At 34.7% G+C, this 24,313-nt stretch overlaps 2 protein-coding genes across 4 annotated transcripts; one reads left to right on the top strand and one right to left on the bottom strand.

Annotated features, from left to right (window-relative positions):
• Positions 1 to 3,622: 3,622 nt before the first annotated feature.
• Positions 3,623 to 12,865, bottom strand: LOC110465148. Its single transcript, XM_021520764.1, has 13 exons — positions 12,780 to 12,865; positions 11,246 to 11,944; positions 10,395 to 10,498; positions 8,941 to 9,697; positions 8,368 to 8,526; positions 8,111 to 8,225; positions 7,586 to 7,792; positions 7,123 to 7,291; positions 6,648 to 6,785; positions 6,141 to 6,325; positions 5,531 to 5,674; positions 4,597 to 4,812; positions 3,623 to 4,121 (listed from the first exon to the last, which is right to left on the bottom strand). The coding sequence occupies exons 2-13, from the start codon at positions 11,881 to 11,883 to the stop codon at positions 3,945 to 3,947; spliced, it is 3,009 nt and encodes a 1,002-aa protein (XP_021376439.1). The 5' UTR covers positions 11,884 to 11,944; positions 12,780 to 12,865; the 3' UTR covers positions 3,623 to 3,944.
• Positions 12,866 to 14,764: 1,899 nt separating this feature from the next.
• Positions 14,765 to 22,774, top strand: LOC110465170 (alpha-N-acetylgalactosaminidase-like). 3 transcript variants are annotated; one of them, XM_021520821.1, is made up of 9 exons: positions 14,765 to 14,825; positions 15,588 to 15,744; positions 16,664 to 16,838; positions 17,305 to 17,479; positions 18,781 to 18,863; positions 19,392 to 19,553; positions 20,327 to 20,524; positions 20,848 to 20,943; positions 21,474 to 22,774. In XM_021520821.1, the coding sequence occupies exons 2-9, from the start codon at positions 15,596 to 15,598 to the stop codon at positions 21,636 to 21,638; spliced, it is 1,203 nt and encodes a 400-aa protein (XP_021376496.1). In that variant the 5' UTR covers positions 14,765 to 14,825; positions 15,588 to 15,595; the 3' UTR covers positions 21,639 to 22,774. The 3 variants fall into 3 exon arrangements, with proteins under 3 accessions (XP_021376496.1, XP_021376495.1, XP_021376497.1); XM_021520820.1 differs by having other exon boundaries at positions 14,775 to 14,829; XM_021520822.1 differs by lacking the exon at positions 14,765 to 14,825 and adding an exon at positions 14,836 to 14,901.
• The last annotated feature ends 1,539 nt before the right edge of the window (positions 22,775 to 24,313 follow it).

Below are 24,313 nucleotides of genomic sequence, written 5' to 3'. Positions count from 1 at the left end.
TTAAAGTTCCACCCTAATTCTATTATTTCCCACAGAAAATCTTAATAAATATACCAAATATCACAATGCCCGTCACGTGTCGCCTAATGAGGCCACCAGCAACAAGTACCAAACCAATGAAAACACGGCTACTCGTTATTTGATAAAGGACACAAAAACCAACGGAATGTTTAAATATCACCAGAGACGTATAATACATATAATGTATTATACGTCTCTGATATCACACACTAAAACTTCTTTACCTCTGTTTAAAGGGACATAGTGTGACCACATTATCAGTGTTTAAAGGGACATAGTGTGACAACATTATCAGTGTTATGGGGAAATATTTATAAATCGAAAGGTAGAGTTTTTGTGCATGTTTTTATAAGTCTAAAACACCAACGTGATAAAATAATCAAATAATCACAACAAAAAGGAAGGTGGCATTGCATGATTTAGCTTTGTGCATATCGTTTCATTTCATTTCAATAGATTTTATTGACATGGTGTCATGGTCAAATGGATCGAATAACAGGCAAGCCTATATAAATTATCTCCATAGGTGGCTAGAGTGTTACAAGAATATTATAGAACTTTAGCTAAACATATTTTATAGATATTTTGAAATGAAAATACATAAATGTAAACGATAAATTAATTAAAGGGAGGTGACTCACTTTTGATGACTTACAATACAACATAGGACATACACACACCGACATAGACACACGCACACAAACAAAACATAAATATGTGCATATCGTTCAATAGGAGGTAACCCGTAAGTAGTCTACTCACATACCAGGTGATGTCGCTGTTATTCTTGTGAAAGCTAGATATCAAGTACTCGTTGTGATTTATGTAATGTATGATATAACGATAGATCTGTTGTTGAGATATAAAACAAAACGAGGGATGTCAATTCTAAATATGAAGCGAGCGGCGTAGCCCATCGCCATTTTGAGATGTACGGACCAAAGCAAATAGCGCGATCATAATTCACCCAAACAGAGCCGTATAAAGCCAGAGGTTTGTGTTATATACGGTCTCTGCCCAAACGTATATATCAGTTAAGTACAGGTGTTGTATATATGATCGTATAAATAGTAAAATATGTGAATTGGTAAGTGGGGTTGATATGTGAATTGGTAAGTGGGGTTGATATGTGAATTGGTAAGTGGGGTTGATATGTGAATTGGTAAGTGGGGTTGATATGTGAATTGGTAAGTGGGGTTGATATGTGAATTGGTAAGTGGGGTTGATATGTGAATTGGTAAGTGGGGTTGATATGTGAATTGGTAAGTGGGGTTGATATGTGAATTGGTAAGTGGGGTTGATATGTGAATTGGTAAGTGGGGTTGATATGTGAATTGGTAAGTGGGGTTGATATGTGAATTGGTAAGTGGGGTTGATATGTGAATTGGTAAGTGGGGTTGATATGTGAATTGGTAAGTGGGGTTGATATGTGAATTGGTAAGTGGGGTTGATATGTGAATTGGTAAGTGGGGTTGATATGTGAATTGGTAAGTGGGGTTGATATGTGAATTGGTAAGTGGGGTTGATATGTGAATTGGTAAGTGGGGTTGATATGTGAATTGGTAAGTGGGGTTGATATGTGAATTGGTAAGTGGGGTTGATATGTGAATTGGTAAGTGGGGTTGATATGTGAATTGGTAAGTGGGGTTGATATGTGAATTGGTAAGTGGGGTTGATATGTGAATTGGTAAGTGGGGTTGATATGTGAATTGGTAAGTGGGGTTGATATGTGAATTGGTAAGTGGGGTTGATATGTGAATTGGTAAGTGGGGTTGATATGATGGCAAAGATCATGTGTAAGTCTTGACCTAACACTAAATAACACAAACATGTACTTGATAGTGTTTCCGAGAACAATCCGTGCTTATACACACGATTACCCGTCCAAAGACAGAAACCTGCATATAGAAAATATCCCCGACAACTCGTTCAACAAAGTTTAAACGTCACATGAGAAAAATAAGAGAACTTACAATGTTCAAAAGATATTTAAAAAAATGATCAAATTGGGGTTTTTTGGGGGTTTTTTTGTGAGTGTGGTTTTTTTTTAATGATGAAACCTTTTTATGGTCGGTTGTCGTAGTGATGAGGGCACTCACTTTTCCCCAAGACAGTTACATGTAGTGTTTGTTTCCCCGACTGGACGTGAATCGGGTCACCTATCAAACCCAGTAAGTTTTAAAATGTTAAAATAAATTTTAAAAAAATCAATTATTGTCCACTAAAGACGGGAAACTATCTATAATTTAGATCACGTGGTTCGGAGGTTTTCCATACGTAGTTTAATGAAATGAAATAAGAGCAGGATTATATCGAACTTCTAGTACTATATATTATGTACAAAAATAAAGTATTACTTATCGTGCAAAACAAAAATAGCACAATTGATAATGCCTTCTCCGACAATGCATTCTATTAAACGTGCTTCGATAAGCAATGAAGAATTTAGAAATACATAATGTAAGCTAGATATACATTAGAATTAAATGACACACGGTATTATTTTGGCAAAATGCCAAGTTCTTTATTAAACAATATCCAAGAGTTTTTTCACTTTTAAAGTCCACCTATCACATTACAAAGCAGTCATCACAGTCCTTCAGTAAATTAAACATAATAATCACAAAGGCTAACCTTAAAGAACTAGGCTGGATTGAAATCAAAGTGGGACGGAGAACGCATTGTGGATGTGTTAAAAATAGTTAATTATTTCTACAAGTTAATATTCATGACAGTAAAGCAACACACTTTATCGAGTTGAATATCCATTAAAGTTATATAATATGTAAGGATTCTCAAAGACTACAACATAAATAGCTCTGACTCGATCCTAATTTAAAAGACCGTCCCCAGGCTGATGTTCGTATGTATACACTAATTTTTTACATTCACCATACCAGTAACTAAATGTGATATATCAATTCCTTGATATCTTTTATTACATTCCACCTTTATGTTTGATGTAAAGTTAAAAATTCTCCAAGCAAACTCTAGATTCACTTGTGTAAACAATATTATATTTGTATATGAAATTTTAGAGAATAACATAGGAATTGGTTCTTGGTTGACATCTTGATATAATGTTTCGGTAGTAATATTTCTGTTCAGAACTTTAGTCACGACGCGGGGATGATGGACACTCAGGAGTTCTCTTACAAATGGAATCAGGGATAAGATGAATACATATCAAGAATAACAACGATTTATATAAGTTTTCACACAAAAAAAATGTTTAAGATATAAAAAAAAATCTGTCAAATAAATGAATATATTTATAAAAGATGTGTCTTCATAAATTTAGATTAAAATAATCAATTAAATACTTTTTCTAAGATTGATTTATTATATTATGACACAGCACTGTTTTCAGCAATTCCGTTACGTGGATTTGAAATAACCATGATTGAGATTGTAATTTGTATTTAAAATAAAAAATCCGTTGTAAGTAATAGCCCAATTTCAGAAAAACTAAATTGTACGTAATCGTTTTTAATAACATTTACGTAACATGTATTTAACTTACTATACCGAAATGATATAAAACAATATATTACGAATAAAAGTATAACTCCTCACGGATAATGATGACAACGATGTTCGTATCAATCTCAAACAATTTTCAAACATTCAAATTTCGCCTCATGATGTTAATAGCATACAGTACCAGGGATTGGCACCTGTTTATATCAAAACGTCATCAACCAGTCATGAAAGCAACAATTACTCGATGTATTACAAAAGGTAGTGGGTGTGCAATCACTTTAAATGTTTATGTCAAGCGTGAAAATATTTAACTTCCAAGACTTAATCTCATGAAGAAAGAAATTGCAAACAATGTCTTATTAGCCCTGGAACTCACAAAGTAGTCCTTCTTATTTTACACCAATTTGAGCATCTATGTACTCCACACGACGGTGGTATATTTACGTCGAGCTAGCACAACTGGCTGGCAGCCTATCCCCTCGTTGTTTGGCGGCCCTTATTTCACGCTGGATAAAGGTTGTGAGGTAGGGAAGTACCCGGAGGCTGCCTTCTATAGATGTACGCAGCCTGGAAACCCTTCTCAGATCGTCCCGACACAGCCGTGACTTGTTAAGTATCTGTATATAAATTTTAATAATACAATTTGAAATGCTAATATGAATATTGTTTTGGACGCAAATATTTCAGAAATGTTTGCAATCGATTTCCTGTTCAACACAGGATAATATTTTGTATTTTCAATGTTTAGAAAATAGATTCATATTTATAACAATGCTATTATTGTTTAATGCATCAGAACAACTTTGGACTTGGTTACACATTAAGAAGTATAATAAGTATTGTTGATGTAAAACATGTTTTTTTATGTCAATTGTTCTAGATCTATTTTTGTATTTTAAAGAGGAATAAAACGAAGGCAATATGAGGGAAACATCACCATCTGATAGCGAACATTTCATATAAACAAATGAAATACAACACATGGAACAAACATTCAACCAGTTTAAAGAAACTGTAAGTAAGGATGACTATGTTTCTTTTTCTCAACTCAAGTCTTCCGTAAATATGTATCATAAAATCGAAGTTACATACGTGTTCCATTCGAAGGATACAGAACTCAATATGATCTAGAAGAGCCCGATTGCGGCGCAAACGTCTTGGTGTATATGACAACATCACAAACACGTTCTCCAACACCAAGTGAACCTCCTTGACGAAGACGAGACTAGATCGGAGTTCCGCATTCATTGATTGGTCTGTTAATTCCTCCGAAATAAATGCGACTTGTTTTGTCTTAGAATTCTTCATCTGAATCGGAAATACATTGGATTTACAGGTTCTGATCATAATATTAGGTCCTGAGTAAGTCATGGGTTATATTTATCAAGAACAAATCTATTTTATGAAAATACACGTAAACTTTGTTGCTGAGGATGAAAGGAAAGAAAAGAAGGACAATAAGGGGACGACTTGTATATCAGTATTCAGGTTTTCTGCTACTACCTGTTTTCTTGGCCCGTATTCATGAAACCGTTCTCATGCTCAAACATGGATTCTTTGCTCTAACCGGCTTTCTTGTTACGCTGTACTCACTTAAATCATGTCAAACAATCCAACAAAATTGTAAACACTGAAAACAGTATTCGTCTCTTCAATTATTTCCCCAATCATTGACAACATTTTGTTTTTTAATCATTGATAACCAGTAGAAGGAATAAGGGTCGAGTACACAATCCATGCTCGAGCATGAGAACAGTTTCATGAATACGGGCCCAGGCGTCATCATCTTGAAGTAAAGGATCTAACTCGTTGAAAGCACGCTTTCCAAAGGAATACGGAAATTGTAATAAAGTCCCCCGCTGTTGTTTTTTTAAAAGACACGGATTTACATCGATTACTACATATAGCGATCTTTGTTTTTGATAAGGTGCAATTTGATTTTTTCATAGAATACCAAAAGATATTTTTCGTGCTTTTTTGATAATTGATAATAAAAAAGTTCCATGAGAAGAGTATGCATTTGTACCTTGTATGCTGCTGAACTTCTGAAGACGTTCACTCGTTGTTCAATGGCACCGTTTGAGAATGTCTTTTTCCATTTGTAGCGATGTTCTATACATTTCCTATACAATCGCGTATGCATTGTGGAGTATTCATCCAGCGTCATGGTCTGAAAATTGACAAAAACAATAAAACATAATTAAACCAATATTTTACTTTTTGGCGGTCATGTTCGTTTCGTGTCGAGTGTCGAAATTGTGCTGGCAAGTTTTGATACAACCTGCGGTATACTTTCCTATCCACGGGTGAATTCCGTCATTTACACATTCTTTAGCTACAAGCCGGTCGAAAGGGATATGTTTGAACTTATGTATGAGTCAGCAGTAACAATGTTTTATTATTCTTTGTCTTCTATTCTTGTGTTATTTAATTAATTATTAATTTTATGCTTGCGCGTCTTGACAAATCTGACAAACAGATACTATTCGTACTGTCGATGATACTAGTGTTTCTCTTGTTTAAAATATAATACGAACCCAATGAATAGTCCATGTATTCGGATCATACTGCCGTTATTGCCCATTATATCTACACTGTATTATTATATACTCCATCAGGATAATTAATTAACTTACAATCAAGCTGGTGGCTTTTTCTCGACACTCCACTCCATCCACGTGGCTTGACCTATCGCGCAGACATTCCCAGCAAAACATATGAGAACATCTACAAGTCATTTGAGGACAGCCGCCATTTTTCTCTATGGGATGCTTGCATTTTGGACACTTTTTCACGTCGACGTAATAAAAACGTGGTTCAGCTGGAAGATTTGAAGGAGGAATCCAAAATATTGCAGGTAATATGACGACTTATTTACAAAGAGGTTGTATCACGGTTTTTGAACAGGGATATCACACCAGGACTTAATTAAGGGGAGGTAATCTCAACACCTATTCACATGGAGAAGCATCGGGACTAATTAATGTACAAGGAGGTAACATCATAACGGAACAGTCACAGAAACATCATTTTTGTAAAAGCGTCTAAAAATATATTTACAGGATTTACGATTTTTAGATTTATCCTTCTTGTTAAGTGCACGTGACGTTAAATTAAATATATCGCTGATTTAAAGCACGTACCATATTGAGAAAGCGTCTTCCGGTAGTTGAGGTACTGGTCACATGTTGCTGGCCAGTGTACGTCAGACTGACAGGAGAAACACCAGACTCTGTCACAGCCACAGAGGACTGGAATGTTGTCACCGGAGAACCTGCTACCTACGGAAACAAGTATTTTATCATTAATTCTAGTAATCTTGGTATTTATGTTTGATAAATTGCAAAACACAATATATGGTCTTTGACAAAAACAAAATATACAAAAGTCTGCTTTCGTATTACAAGTAAAATGAAAAAGCCATGAACAAGTTAGCATTCCAAAATCTGTTAAAAATTATCTACGAACATTCTTTTTGGGGAAAAAAAGTGATTTGTGAAGAAAACTTTCTAACGGTAGTCTTGTTCTATTCATATACTACTACGCACAGATTAAATGTAACTTAGCGGACTTGTGTCCAAATTAAATCAATGGATTGAGTATTATAATAGAACTTACTAGCAGTTGTCACCGTGGCTACTTTATCACATGATGTTGTTGGACACCAATGCCAGGACTGACTCTCCAAAATTCGCTCCTTTTTTCTCTTTATCCATTGGTTGGCCAGGTCACATGACACAAGAGTACGGACCATTACATCAACAATGAATTCTTTACATTTGAATGCCTTTTGGGTAAAAAGAAAAAATCAGCCCACATTAAAAATATTTCAAATGAGATGTATTAAACTATATATATATATATATATATACCTATAGTAAGTAAATAATACTTCTCACAATAGTGCATAGGCACTATATTATGCTACGTATATGCTGAACGTGTTATCATTGTAGTGAAGCGATATACAAATATATATACATGTAAATAAATCTCGAATCCACCATCACAGTAATCGTGTACTTCTTTGTAAAATGCTAAGAGGATCGTCATAATAAAATGCCATTAATTACTTAGTTACCTGACAAGGAATGTCATTTGCTCCCTCTTTAATCCTGATGGTGATGTGTTGTCTCCAGCAGTCGATGCAAAAGTAATGTTGACATGGTAACAGCATGCAACCGTCCGCTGGAGGGTCGTCAGACTCGCAGAAACACGTTCCACATGTCCCTATATCTGATGACGTAGGGATCATGTTGACCAGTTCAAAGGATTGCAGGACGTCGTCCTTGGATACAAAAATAAAGTTATTGTCATGCGGTGAAAAAAATAAGTTTAAACGAGTATACTGTACTCCTAATAGTGTTTGCTTCGGTGTCGTTTTCTTAAGTTTTGCGTAACAAAAGAATTTATTCAAATTTATATGATTCGAAATTATCTAGTCAAGAAACGAAATGTAGTGATGAAGCTTGAAACTGCAAGTCTAGTTTTTTGTTCGTAAAACCAGGAAAATAATATCATGCGAAATCAAGTATCTGTATACAAATGAAGCACATTAAGAAAACTACTTAGGATCAATTAATTCATTTAACTTATGAAAACTGACCTCTTCTGTAAGCAGGGTTTCGTATGCTTCATGTACAGTCTTAACATCAAAAGAGGGGTCAGCAATGGCAGTGGTCAGATGACCGTTTGGTAGGACATTTTCTCTGTATCTGTGGCTGTAATATTATAAATATACACATTTATGAAATACATGACGTCTAGCTTTAAATGGTCTTATACAACGGTACATCGTCCACGAATACAAATTGCACTCATATATCACTTTGCCATAGCATTTGAAAAAGAGGACCCTCGTACCTGTCGGTGACCAAAGACCTATTTGCTGCTTCCTGTTTCACAATTGCTGCTATCTGGTGAAGTGAAAATATGGCGTCTTCTTCCTCGTCAAGTTTTGACTTTAGATCATCGCAGGTCATTTCAGCAACAGTCCCATTAGACTCAAACTGTACCTTTGTCCTTGAATAAAAAACAAAAGCCAGTACAGGAAACTACTACTACCTATTTCCTTGGCCTGTATTCATGAAACCGTTCTCATGCTCAAACATGGATTCTTTGCTCAAACCGGCTTTCTTGTCACACTGTACTCACTTAAATCATGCCAAACGATCCAACAAAATTATTATATTAACAATATAGCAAATAGAGAAGCGGCATTTACGGATTATCGTTTAATAATCGATGTATTGATGTCTTTGTAATTCCTTGTGTTCATTTTTGTGCTTTTTGTGTTTATTCGCAAGCATGTTCAATCACTAATTCTGATGTATCGGTGAATTATATATCGTTATATATACATCAGTTTTTATTCTCAACATTTAGGTGACTGACAGTACATCGGTTCTAATTACATGGCTCCTATGAACACCTTACCAGTATTCTGCTTGTTCTGAACATGATGACCATCCAGACCGCTGCCACAGTATCACACAAGCAATGACCGTTTCCCCTTGGATGGTCATACAAAGCTGCTGAGGAACACAGTTGCTCACTAAAACGTCACAGTCAGTGTGGGTATCTATCGTGTCCTGAACACTTTCCTTGTCAATGACACAGCTACAAAACTGGCGTTCGAAATCAATGTCGCTCTTAGATAAAGTTACCGTGTCGATTCCAGTGACGTCATTTCTATCAACGTCATCTTTGACGTCATCCACTGATGACATACTAGTGTGCTGTACTTCGTCCTCCTCTCTGCGAAAGTTATCTGGGTTATCATCATATACGATATTGCCCTTTCCATAACATTGCCCTATCGGAGTGCCATTCACAGTGTAAGATTGTTTTCTATTGTAGAAATTTGTTTTCTTTTCGATGTTGCCAGATCTAAACATCCAGTTTCGTTTTGCAGAAGGCCTAGTCAGCCTAACACAAAAATCTGCTACAGTGAGTGTTGGCCGTTCAACAAGGAAGTCCCCTTCGTCCTCCAACATCTCATCGTTTATTTCACTCCTGATCCAAACATCAATGTCCTCATCCATTTCTTTGATATAATCAGATGTTAAAATTCGCTTCTCTAAGTGATCAATCCCTTTAAAGTGCTCTTGCATTGATGGTTTTGCTCTGCATCCTTTGGTTTTCCATCTTCTAAACGGTTTCTCCGTACTGTGCGGATAATACATACTGTGACCTGAAACAACAAAACTAACTGTCATGCGTATCTCGTATGTATAGTGAAAACAACAAGAGAAACCATAAGTATAGATAGAGTCTCCTGAAAAAGTACAAGGAGGATAAGACCAAGTGTTCCAGAAGGGTAAGAGTCTTCTGTTTCCTCGATGACATCCGCCATGTAAATCTAAGTAGAATCCAAGTAATATTACCTCCTCACACCGAGAACTCATACTCGTAACAAAATAAACTAAATAACAATAATCGTGTAACAAATCTTTTTCAAGTGCTCATGGGTCTTTGTATGAGAGGGACCCGGAGTACCCGGTGAAAAAATATACGTGATCGGACAAGTGACTCGATATTTTTTTCACGTTCGATCGGGGAATCGAACTCCAACCGTTTAGTTCGAGTACGAAAGAGAAGAATAGATTGATACAAAGGAAGTATTCCTCCACCACAACAATTGCTTTAAGTTACATTTTTCTATGATAAAATTATCGTTTTTCAGATATGCGGGACTTTTAAATGCTTCATGGGTGAATGTCTGGCATTGACATTATATTAATGGAATATAAATTATTATCATTATATAGTTATTACTTAACTGTTTCGATTTGTTCTGCACTTGTTTCCTCTAATAAAAATAAAAATTGTGTAATTGCATAGAATTATAGATAAATACATGTATTAATCAATATTATTTAGGTACTTACCATGGTACCTTTGACACTGACAGTACCTATTAAAGACATCAGGGTAGTGGATCTCATAGCGAACCTCTGGTTCTTTGATTTGGTGGTAATCTCCCTGCATGACGCTTAAACATAATAAAATGTTATGCATTGCAACACGGTATTCCAATGATGCATACTGTTATTGATTAAGCTGATAATTTATCTCGTTTCGACATGGATAAAAGCGTTTCAAAAGATGCAGGTTAATATTGAGAATATAGGAAACGTTTTAGAACAACCATCATGATCTCATCGCGAAGTATGTTGTTTCTTTGTGTGATATGAAAGTCGATTTTTTTTATTACGATCATTATTGAGCCTCGTTGTTTTTTTAGGGTATATTTTTTTGTCAATATGAGGACGTGACATTACTTAAATTTGACCTATATTTACATGGCGAGTATTGCCGATTACGTAGAAGATATTACTCTTCCAGGACACCTGGTTTCATTCTTCTTTGAATTTTTGTCAATGTACTGATGTTAATATTTATCTTGTTTATATATTGCCCTAGTTTTATCGAGTTAAGTTAGAATTACGGTTTTGTTACACTTGGAAGAATATATTACAAAATCGTAGAAATTGTTTTGTCTTCTGACAGTCCATTAATAAAAAATCAAAAAAAATCAGAAACATTTTTTTCATTAGTTAATAAAAACTTCTGTGTCTTAATGTCATCATACAGTCTTCCAAGCTATTGTATTTTTATTACAATAGTTGTTATCTCAAGATGGTAAAAGTATATGAACACTATTTAATAAACGTATCTTCACAAACGTAACGTAATATTAAAATAGACACTTATCAATATTTGAACTTTAAATAATTACTCTTTGAAGTAATATTCGCTTCGCCTCCAATATTGAATATTGTCATTGTCAGGACCAGGTGTTCGCATTCTCTGTATTCCTCTGCTATGACATTTCCGGGATGGTTTGATAGTGTCGCTGGCCCTATCATTAGGCTTTCCGTCGTTATGTTTTAGATGACAGTTCAGTTTGAGGTCGGTCAGTGACGACACCCGGCTTTTAGGGTTGGGGTACATATGGTGTACTGTGTACTTGCTATCATGGTAAGACAAGGTACTCGCCTTGATTTCACTATCACGAGTATACCATGCAAATCGAAACGGAACACTTGATCGTTCGTGCATCACCACCCTGAAAGATGAATCGTCCAACTCCCCACTGTCAATTACATCGGTAATTGCACTGGGTAACGTCCATCTCTTACGCTTGTTGAGAGAATACGTCTCGCGCACTAATTCAAAATTCGTGTTGTGCTGCATTCCACCATCCGGCAAATGCTGTTCAAGAGTTTCGTTGACCTCTGTTTGATTTTCTTCATCATGTCCGTTACTAAACATAAATTTGTAAATCTTCCCGGTTTCGTTGACACTTTTATAGCGACATAGATGGCAAAATGTGCTTCCTCTATTGTAGCCATATTTACTTTTCTTTTGTACCATTGTTCTTTCTACTTTCGATTTCAAATATTGGTCAGGACATGCAGGTCAGGAACAAAACCTCCTAAAATAGAATCATAGTAAACATAATATTTTACAACAAATCAGCATTTTCAATAAGCTCAATAAAGATATTTTCGGTAAGCTGCCATTAGTACGTTCTAGCGGTACCTTGTATTTTACAGGGAATGTGGTGGTTATATAGATGTATAATAGCAGTACCTACCCTGTCATCAATATATACGTGTACTGAATGTCTATCAATTAAAAATAATTATCCGATAATTATCAAAACGCAAGATATATGTAAACTTAATATTAATAACAGAAATAGTTACTACTGAATTGTTATGCTGATCAAGCAAATTCCTTCAGCTGGCTGGGAGCCAAATTATATGAACAACCCTTATATTGTGAACCAAGGTACACAGATATAACAAATCAATAGTAATGATTGCGGGTATTTCGGTCCTTTACCAATAAACAAACATGTACAATTACATAGCACAACATATAAAACGGAGAGAAACAACAACTATGCATTGTACATAAAAGATATGTATATACATATATAAGTATATTGTTTACATTCATTTGTAATGAGAAGCATACATGAATACACGTCGGAAGTAATGGTTGTATGAAACACGAAATCTTTCCTAACCTTGATCATTCTTGTGATGATATTAGATAATTTCACCCAAGAGTTTGTTCAACGAACCCTTTATAAATCAAAACCTGTATGAAAACGGTGTGTGTATGTACGTGTGTGTATAATGTACCTATATACATTAAATATGACGTGTATATTCATAGCCTTATTTGGTTCACATTATTATATTCCACAGTGTATAGAAACAAAATACAGTTTTATGGATATTAGTTGACAACGTACTTACTTGTGTTCTTTGTCAGGTCTGGTAGGGTTGTTACCTGTAAATGTAAACGTTAAACCAGGTTATGTACAACCCAACAGTTTGTTATTGACAAGTGATTGTGCAATATTTTGTTTACATCACGTGACCTATTTAGCGGTAAAATACGAACCAATACACTAGACACTACCGTACGTTTGATACCAGTTATTTTTGGCTCAACGTCCCCAAAACAGATAGCAGGTAAAATACTTTTACGAAGTAATTAGTAATTAATATTGATATGATATGCATATCTTAATATTTAGATAAGAATTAAATGATATTTCGTGGGTACATGTAGATAGTAATATCGTCCAAATGAACAATTGTGTTTACACGCTTTATGAGGTAGTATTACCCAAACGTTATCATTTATGATCCTTATACACTTGTAAATGAGATATGTCTAATTTGTATAGTGAATCGAGAGTTGTTTGTTCTTCGTGTTGATATGACGACGGTTAGTTAATTTCCTTCATAATCCAAACAGGTATATATAGTACCATAACTACAGTGTAGGTGTTCATCTGAGGTCGCAAATCGCACAAGTGTATTGTACTTATGGATATACAGCCGACAGACGAATCCATCTGTATGGTATTACATACCTTCAATACCTGGTTCTTAAATATATATAAGGGAACATTGCATTGCATGGTCTAGAAACAGGATGTTTCATCCTAGTAAGATTGGTCAGGTATGTCATAAACCACACATATGCGTTCAATCAGGTAATAAACGAGTGCAATCTGAGAAGACAGATAGACCCAAACATGTGGTGCTGATTTCATTACATACCAACAATTGTTCCTATCATGTGTATTATATGTTCCGCAAAATTTTACTTATTTAATCCCGTATAATGTTCAATTGTCCTTCAAAATACTTGAACTGAACAAAAATGGTAAACAAAACAACATCGAGGTCAGGGTAATAGCATTGGCATAAAATGACATTAACATGATCGGAAACCGTTACTGTTTCAATTCGTCAATATAAATAGTTAGTATACATAACAACAAATGAGCTTCCGCCAAAAAGAGTTCTGGTTACTATGGTAATGCAACGTCCTATACTACCTGGTATCCCTTTGTTAGGTACAGAGCTTTGTGTCGCATTGCCTGCAAACTTGTGTATCACTATACAAATGTAGTAAGGTATATAACATTTGACTGTCCGAAACTTATAGATAACCTTGGATGAACATACCGACCGATATTCGCCTGATTGTGTAAAAAACAGTAATGTTTTACTTTCAACCAGAAACTTTGTCAGTAAATTTATTTATTTTCAATTTTCGGGGTTATATGATAATAATTTCGTTAGATGCTATGCATTTTTTTACATATCCCTTCTTATTATCTATATATCTACAAAAACATATTATGCTTAGGTCAACAAACATGTTGATATATAGAGGTTCAGTAAACATTTTATGATCGTCTGTGCAAATCAGACACAATACTATGCTACCTTTCTTTATGATAACAAAGTTAGGTTGATGTTAATTATGGTTCTCACTTACCATGAGAAATATCCACTCAAGCGGATGAGGTTGATAAGTTTGATATTAATATTTAGCTTATGTTACACTAGTTTATATTGTATTATTAAAGCAACATATGGTAGTTAATATACCAGATAAGAAAATGTGTTTTGATGTATATCTATATAAATTCATGTAGTAAACTTTTGATTTTGAAATTTAAAAAATATTGAAAATTATTTTTGTCATTATGAGTAGTGCAAAATTCATATTTTGTTTGGTTAAAACAAATTCAAGTTAATATTTCATTTCTTATGTTTCCTAATGGAAAATAGAATTACCACGATGATGCCTTAAATACTCATATATTGGTTTAGTATCGACCAAACATTAATGATAGATCGAGTAACGTGTGTCCCCTCTGTGGCCTCTTTCGTACAAATATTGTCACGTGACTTAAATCACATGACTTACGAATATAGTCACATGACTACCGACTGCGAAGACCGGGATTTGGGTCACGGGTGGAAGTAAACACACAGATGAGTAGGTAGATACTACATCGTTTAGAGGGACATCACTTTGATATGTGTGTTGTGTGAGCTCCTATATAAACAGGTTAGGCCAACCGTGTGATTTTCAGCTAGATAACGGTGATATCGAGGGATGTTATAAAACATCTTGGGCTAAAGTGTCCGGTGCGACTATTATAACTGACGTGAAATCGGATATTTATATTAGCATAACATTGCAGTTAAAATAATTGAAAACATCATATAAATCTTAAATACAAAACTGTCTACCTTACGCACATCACTCAATCACTCAGTCTGCAGAATATTATGTTATTTTATGTAAACAGGCTTGATATATCGTTCGGTCATGCTCCATGACACCATGTGATACTTTGCTTGCCGTAAACCGTGTGTAACCTTGCTTTTCAGTTGAAAAGTACACAAGTAAATACACCTGAGTTCTGGATAGCAATAGTATATATAAATATCATGGTTTGTAATGCATGAGAGTTTACGTCCCTCGGTATTGCGTGTCACATAAAACGTGTTTGTTTTATTCAGTATAATTTAGACATGAAACAGAAAACGGGTAAGTTATATCACGGAATTAGATTGTTATGGCCGTGTTTGTATACAGTGTGTAGTTTTTATGAGTGGCTGAAAATCAAGTGTTCTAAAATAGTTTTTTTTTTTTTTTTTTTAAATGAAGCTAATGGAATATTTTCCAGGCTCTTATAATTAAATTTATCTCTACTGAACTATTTAATCAGTGTGTTTTGTGTTTTCTAGCTACAGATATGATCACCATACTGGTACTTATTGTGGCCATGGGAATTGCGTGTGGACTTGACAACGGTCTGGCCAGAACACCTCCAATGGGTTGGTTGTCATGGCAACGGTTTCGATGCAATACGGATTGTGAGAACGATCCGAAAAACTGCATAAGGTATATGTCCTATAATTAGATGAGGAATTTAAATATCTAAATGTAGACGGTAGTTGTTGATGTAGCATTATCCGGTATCTACATGTCCGATACAATAGCTGTAAAAACAGATACTTTTCGTTCCGGTCATATAGTTTTCCTGTTGGTCACGTAATTTTGAAAAAGGATACTTATGTCGGAAGATTAAATCTTCAAACCATTTTGTTAAGATATTTAAATATTTGTTTTCCGTTTTTCTATGGATATCATTTGCAATCAAATGAATGCGTTTGATAGAAACATTATGCACATTGTATATACTATATAATGGTGTAGACTATACATGATAGCTATTGTACTATAGGGCTATTCATTTGACACTTACTTATTTACAATTACTTTTCACGAAGTTCCTCTCTGAATGATTTATGGTTAAAACAAGTATTTAATTTTTTTGTCTCATTAAACAATGTCTTAGAAAGAAAAGTGGAAATTTAACCACATAGCTTAGCAAACTTTCACTTAGTTAACATATCTACAACGTCAAGTTATCTTATTTGGAGCCAAGACAAATGCGTCCTATATTTTTAAGTAATAAAAATCCTTCTTTAAAATTAATTCTGAAAGCATTTTGAGGACACAAAGGAAATGCAATTCGCACAAACACATGCTTTCGTAATACTGTATTTAATCAGTTTAGACGTCTTCGGGAAAACAGGTTTTGTGTAGATATACCAGGCAATGAAAATACCCGAAAGGTTTATTTAATGGGTGATGCAAATTTGTTCAAAGTTAAAATAATGATGGTTCAAGTTAGAATAACGACTAAAAATCCTGCAAAAATCATGATAATTACATACGGAAATATTAGAGTCGTATACGGTACTAACATGACAAACTGATTGAGCGTGATATTAAACGAGGGTGTATCATTTGTCAGTGAGCAGCTGTACAGGGACATGGCTGATCGACTGGTTGCCGAGGGTTACGCCGCCCTAGGATATCAGTACGTCAACATTGATGACTGTTGGTTAGCAAAGACACGTGATGCACAGGGTCGTCTCCAGGCCGACCCGAAAAGATTTCCAAGTGGAATAAAGGCTCTCGCCGACTATGTAAGGCTATGACGGGCGAAGTTGAAAAGAAGTGTAAAACACCTGGTCATATTAAAGAAAATAATACACATCTTTCACGTCAGATATACGCGATATTAATAACCTGTCATATATAGCTACAGTTTATTAAGTTTGTTCACATCATTACGTGTTTGGAGTATCATTACGTTGTGTTTCGTACATACAAATAGAATGGTTTCATATATTAGAACGAATTTTAAAAAGAAATCTCTATGTCAGAAATGTTCATGATTCAGTGGGACCAGATACAAAGCATAAAGGGCAGCAACTGATTTAATTGCATATGATGTTGTTCTTCTTCATAGCATTGCAAGGGGTGTCTTTATATATTGTATAATAGGGTATATCATATGTACAAATTAAATAGTGTATTATAAGGCATATTATATGTACATACTACTGACTACAAACAAAGAGAAAATAACTCAATCTTATCGTTATTTAGATGCATAATAAATCACTGAAGCTTGGAATTTACGAGGACTTTGGGACAAAAACATGTGCCGGATATCCTGGGAGTGAGTTTTATATGCAGCTAGATGCGCAGACCTTCGCCTCTTGGGGTGTCGACAGCCTCAAGTTTGATGGATGTAACTCTGCCAGATCCGACGTACCTGTTGGTAAGTTACATATAGTGACCAGAGCCATATGTGGTGCCAAAAAGAATGAAATATAGCAAACTTGATTAACTGTCTTGAATTTAAATGTTTAATGTTTGAATAGGTGGCATGACTAGTTTCAAGTAAGTGTACTGGCTGTATTGAGGTAAAGAGTATTATTAAGTTATTCATCCTCGATATGCAGGCGTTTCGCTCACTTTCGCTCTCTACACCCCTGGAATATGTCATATGAAAAAGGATCGGTGAGTACCACCTTGTTAATGAGACAAGATGACTAGTTCGATCCTTTAATATACCTCAAAAGAATCTCGTGGTCACGTAACGGTAAATTTGGAAAATATCAGCCTAGCGATTGGCCAGTTCGTTTTATCTGAGACCAATCAAACAGCTATCTTCGTGCCTTCAATTTTGCTATGACATATTCCAGGGGTGTAGAGAGCGAAAGTGAGCGTAACCCCTGGATATCGAGGATGTAAGTTATTAAGATATACTATTTCCATTGTTTTTATCAATTTGTTTTGTTTTCTTTGTCCTTTTCCACAGAAGTGTTTTTGAATAATCACATCTCGCGATACATTTTACAGAATTACTGCTGTTCGAAATTTGAGTATTTGAAAACAAAAATATGCAAAACAGTTGAAAAGGGCATACGGAATAGAACTTAAGACGTTTTATCAGTGCTGCGCCTTATTTGTTGTTTTATCTTACGATTGATAATGGAGCAATGATCAAGTCAATAAAACCATCCCGGAAGTGGAACTTTTCTTCGTGAATGTGACTAATGCATTGTTTCCTTAATGTCATAGTGTACTCAACTCGAAAGAAGATTGAATTTTCTCTCTGAAAGTCGGTCAAGCTGATATGGTTTTCTATATCTAATTTGTTTATTGCTTCTCTCAATAAACTAAAAACAACAATACTTCACAGCCGGCAACTGTTAGCTGAACGCTGGTAGATTACTTGTAATGTAAATCACTACAAGTAAATCTGTATTAAGATACCACCAAAGGAAGGGATGTGTGTAAAGAGTTAGTCTCTTAATGAAATATTGATACTGTTTATTGCAAAATGTTTTTGGGGACGAGAAATGTGTTGTCTATTAAACGAGAGAGATAATCTTTCGAAACGTTGCAACTGTCTTTCAATTTTAAAAAAAGGGACTACATCCGCCATTGTTCATTTCCCACATTTGAACGAGTCGTTTAATGTCCAGTTGTGAAATAAAGTATAAACACAATAACTAATTAGTCTTACATGATGTTCTGTCTCCTCTGGTCATTTGTTTATTAAATATTTTACAGGCTTTCCCATCATGCGGCAATTTCTAAATTTAACTGGAAGGCCCATTCTGTATACCTGTGAGTGGCCATTACAACTCAAACACGTAAGTACAAATCCTACCTGTCCGAATGCAGTAAATAAATTTATAATAGAATAAAATAAATCACTAAGGATGGTCCATTTTTTTCGTTCACAACAAAGGCAATTACGTATTAATCTTAATATTTGAGTCCACGGTTTCCTACAAGAGTAAGTTGACAATTGCAGTCATTCAGCCCTTTATGTATACATGTAAAGCAAAACAATATGTTAACCCTTTGAAGATTAAAACAATTTTACATTCTCTTTTGTTTGGACATACATGAAAAAAAGATTTAATATTCATAAAAGGAACTTAAAACGTCATACATTGGAAATCCTTCACTAAAATCTCTTCATGTACATTGTATTGAAAAAATACGATAAAACTGTGTGATATATACAAGTAAAATCTTGATTCTTGACGAGATCTGGATGCTGTGATATATTTTGTCTTTGTGAGTTATCGCTGTGATATATTTTTTCTTGTGTCGTGACGTTGTGGTACTTTTTGATTTTATATATATATTTAACTTTACGTTGTCATGCGCAGCCGGACTATAAGGCAGTCGCCGAGAACTGTAATATCTTCAGGATCTTTAATGACATCGACGACTCCTGGGATAGTGTCACGTCAGTCATCAACTTTTACGGCCAGGACAAGTACAATTTCAGTGGCGTCGCCGGACCTGGTAATTTTAACGACCCCGACATGGTACGAATTGTATTTTTTTGTGCAGGTGCATGACGCATTTTCTGTTGTTTTGATGTCTCAACGGTTGTCGTAGTTTTAATCATGATTGATATGTCAATTATTCACACTGCCGGTGATTCCATTTTTAAGATAATTTGCATTTCTGATTAAAGTTATCTGACCGTTACGGTTCAGATTAGTTTCAGTGTTCATGGTTAAGAATAGAACATTGGGTTAAAAAACATATTTCTATTGTAAAGTATTATTGCAATAAATTACCGTTATTAATCCTAAATTATTTCCATCACTACACGATATTAGCATAGTACAAAGGAGTTGCCAAGATCTATCACCATTTTTGAAACAACCAATACATATGTTTAAATTAAATATTGTGTACCTTATAAGGTTTATTAAGTGGTGATGTTCAGATCTGAGAAATCAGTTACATTGCATACGTTATGAATGACATGTCAAAAATACAGTGTTCTTTTAACGTTATCAGGATAGCCGGTTGGTCCGAAAATATAACCAGGTACATGTAATGTAGATATGCCTATATATTTAACATACCTATATATGGATTTTGCACTAACTCGTGTCGTTAAACAAACACCAGTCTTGGAAGGTTTTAACAGTTTCTTCGTTCTTTTCATTTTTAAAATCAAGTAACTTGGCACTAGTACATAAAAGCGGGTGCCACATCCTGTTAAAATGTTGGGAGATCAGTAATACAAGTTTCTAAACCTTTGATAATTCGTGTTTAGTCGTAACATCGTTGCTTTCTGTCACAGCTCGTCATAGGGAACTTTGGATTGAGCATCGAACAGGAACGGGTCCAAATGGCTATGTGGGCCTTGTTCGCTGCCCCTCTCTTCATGTCAAACGATCTGAGGAATATTCGACCGGAGTCAAAGGCCATACTTCAGAACAAGCGTGTCATCTCCATTAATCAAGACCCGCTAGGGATTCAGGGGAGATTAATCTCAACAGTAGGTTACAACAGCTGACTGTTTTGTCTAATTTAGTCATATTAGCAGAGGTTTTGAGAGTTTAAAATGTTGTAAATGAAATACACACAAGTATTTTTATGTCTGAGTAGTACATGAATTGAAACAGCATGAATTATCGTTAACATCCCGAAGTAACTATTGAAACATGAACTCTACTTGTATTTGATATGTCATATCTATTTGATGATAATTATCTGCTGATTAAAATCAGGGATATAACATGAATTTTTAATCTAGCAGAGAAGCTGTCCATTAAATGAATATTTTACTCTTATAACTAAACAATTACGTGTTTCTTGCAGATGGGAACTGTTCAAGTATGGTCAAAACCAATCTCACCAAAAGGCAATTTTGCGTTTGCATTAGTGAATTTTGCAAACGGTGGCTCAGGAGCACTGGTAAGATTATATTCGAAAATACATTTATGCATGCCATTTTACATGTAAGACATAGAGTATATGGAACGTTGATACATTACAATTTTGATAAAATTGTTTTATCTTAAATCATGCAAAACACATGAAGATTTCTGGATTATTGTATTGGATTCCTGATCTCGATTTCTCAAAATAAAGGGTCCGAAATTTATGATCGAAAAACAATCTAAAATAATTATTTCATGAATCAGGGAAAAACACACAAAACAAAATACATAAAAAGGCCACAAAGTCAAAATAATTTCGAGTCGGCCCTAAGTTGAGTTTGAGCTTAACTCATTCGCCCCTACAGACACATGTGAACTCTTCTAATTCAAAGGTAGGAATAGTTCATAATGAAATTTCAGGGGTGAATGAGTTAAAGTACCTATTGTAACGTATGGAAAACTGCGTTTTAGCTCAGCTTGAGACGAAGTCTAAGTTTAGGTGATACTTAGTACCGAGAAGGAGATCACAACATTTACTTAAACAACATCATTATTTATTTGTAGGTCTCTGTGAAGGGATCTTCGTTGGATTTACAAGACGTTTGTGGTTATAACATCACTGACGCGTTCACAGGAAACTTTGTGACAGTAATTAAACCGAATACCTTCCTTAAATACACCGTGGTACCTTCTGGTGTCTTCCTGGGAATAGCCCATCTCTTGGTATAATGTGTGATAAAGGATCTACATCTCCTGTCAGTACCTACAGACAAAGGGGGCCAACATTGAATCTCGTTTTATGTTTGCAGCGTTTGAATGCCATCGGAATAAACCGGTTATTTTTCAAATCTGTATAACTGATATTAAATGTTTAGTATATATAAAGCAAATCTTCTCTGCCAGAACGAATAATTACATTTGCTGCCCTAGACACCATTGACTGATTGGTGATAATATTCATAATCGGGTTGATGGACCACATATGATTTGTTTATTAAAAACTCAGAAACAGTAAAGTTATTTTATACAAACGTCGGATTTTGATGATAATTCTGTCAGTTTTAACTGACTGAAATGTTTGTTTCGTATTTGTCGATAATGTATTGTTCATGTTGGGGTTATTGTCGGATGAAAACGCTTACTTCAATTTTCAGTTCCCTCAATATGTGCAGCTGCACTATTTGTATTCATTTACAATTTATTTACAATTTTGATGAGCTTTGTATATTATTGTTATTATTCTGTATATCTACAAGCAGCTATTTATTTGTATTGTTATCATTTATTTTACTGGTTCTGTTTTGACAGGTAATACTATATTATTTCTTTTCAATTTTGTCGATCGTAGGCAGAATACAATTAATACTATATCTTTTAAGAATGTTTTCAGAAATCTATGAACGTTTGCACAATCTTTAGGTATAGTGTTTTCATCTGAACTATTGAGGTAAAAAAATCTTTCTTTACCTGATATTCAAGATATAGCAGATAAAGCAGTTAAGCTCCCTCACACCTTTCATTTTATTTATTTTTAAATCCTTATTCCTAAATTTTTGCTAATTTAACACTTGATTAATAGTCCTGATAACTAACCTTTTTAATATGCACTGGAGTGAAAGAAAATTTGTTTCTCCTCTTACACAGTCAAAAACTGGGTGTCACTTTGCTTTTTTGCCATATTGTTTATCGTTATTTTTCACGTTTTGCAGGATCAAAAACGAAAGGGCTTTAGATGATGTAAATGAACAATAAACACCAATTTCCCACTGTTATATGTCATATTTTCATAATATTGGACATTAAAAGCATGTATAGCAAAAATCAACTTGATCCAATTAAAAACTGCAAACAATGGGTATTTCGTTTTGACACATTTTTCATATGCATGCTTGCTAATAAACTATTCTTAGCTTGTTAAATGTAGTAGAATTTTGTTTCAGTAAAGCAAAACGAGATTTGAACGTGAGTAAAACCTCTAAAGAGCAGATCTCTGTTTAGAAAGTTAAGAAAACATTCTGAGCCCTCCCTTGGATATGACAGTGTATATGATATGAAATGTACATGAACACAGACACCAGAACTAGTCCGAATTATTCTGACGTTTTATCGACTTTTTTCATATCGGTCTGTCGTCGATTAACGTCAGAACTCCGTCCCTCTATAATATGCGGGAAATATGCGACCCGCGCCCGGAGCGCACTTCAAACTGATATTTTATAAACAAATCGTCCCTTTCACACACGATGCTATTTCACTATCATAGCAAATCATGGAGGTAATGAAACCAAAATGTCGTCAATGAACTTAAATTGACGGTGTTATATTAGAAATGTTCATTTGGTTTTATTGAATTAACAAACAAACATCACGTTAGAATTCGGTCGTTCTGGTCGCATGAACCACGTCTGTCTACCAAGGGTTCGATTTAAATGATGCTTACAGTTTTACAATGTCAGAGTATTATTACATTTTGCTTGATGTTCAGTATGCAAATTACATGTATGTATAATCTATGTTATACTCGGGAAATTACCTGTCTCAGTATTTAGCTCATTCATCAATGTTTTAGATGATTCAAATGCATATTTTGGCTTTTAAAACACAAATGCCTATCTTTTTGTTTAATGAACAGATTTTTGGCTTCATAAAGACGACTGTTAGAATTTACAATTTTTCGACTGGCAAATGTGTCAATGTGGCCTTGTGGGTTTGCAATGGGTAATTTTATTTGTTTATTTCCATTTCGATTATACATAGGTTTGGTCTTTTGTTCTTAACCTTTTATTACGTTGACAATTAGTGTCTTGTAACTACTTCAAACAGTATTTCTTAATCTCTTTTTCTCCCTTTTTGGGCCCTTTTCGTTCATCAGAGTAACATGATTTAAGTCGCATTACAAACAGAGCGACACAGATTTGAGACTAGCGGAAGCATACACACAGGTATAGTATTTTGAGTGGTCATATGACCGGGATGCACGACAGGCACCCATAGGGCAGGCTGTCCTTATATATATGTGTGTGTGTACAGCAAGTCTGTCTATGCATAGATATCAGTTTTAATATGATATAGATCTTTCGGGTTCACAGTCAATACAACATTTCTTTTAAGATCAGTGTAGGTTGTTTGAAAAAGATATATTTCCATTTTAACTATGTACGATCACGCCAATATGTACGATAATTTTACACTGGAGTTTGTTAATTCAGTCTGTAGTTTTATAATAACAGTATAATAAGTATTAATACACATATGTGTAGGGCTACAGTACCTGATATGGAGGAAGTAAAATAAACGTATTAATGTAGCAATGTTATACATGACGATCAGCAGATATAGATATATAGTATGTGTGTTCGTGTTTTGGAATATATGAAACATGATCCATAACAACCTGTACGCTT

This window comes from Mizuhopecten yessoensis, unplaced genomic scaffold (genome assembly GCF_002113885.1).
Source record: "Mizuhopecten yessoensis strain PY_sf001 unplaced genomic scaffold, ASM211388v2 scaffold11059, whole genome shotgun sequence".
Taxonomy (NCBI): Eukaryota; Metazoa; Mollusca; class Bivalvia; order Pectinida; family Pectinidae; genus Mizuhopecten; species Mizuhopecten yessoensis.
The sequence above is the reverse complement of the archived record's forward strand: the minus strand, read 5'-3'. Positions and strand labels throughout refer to the sequence as shown.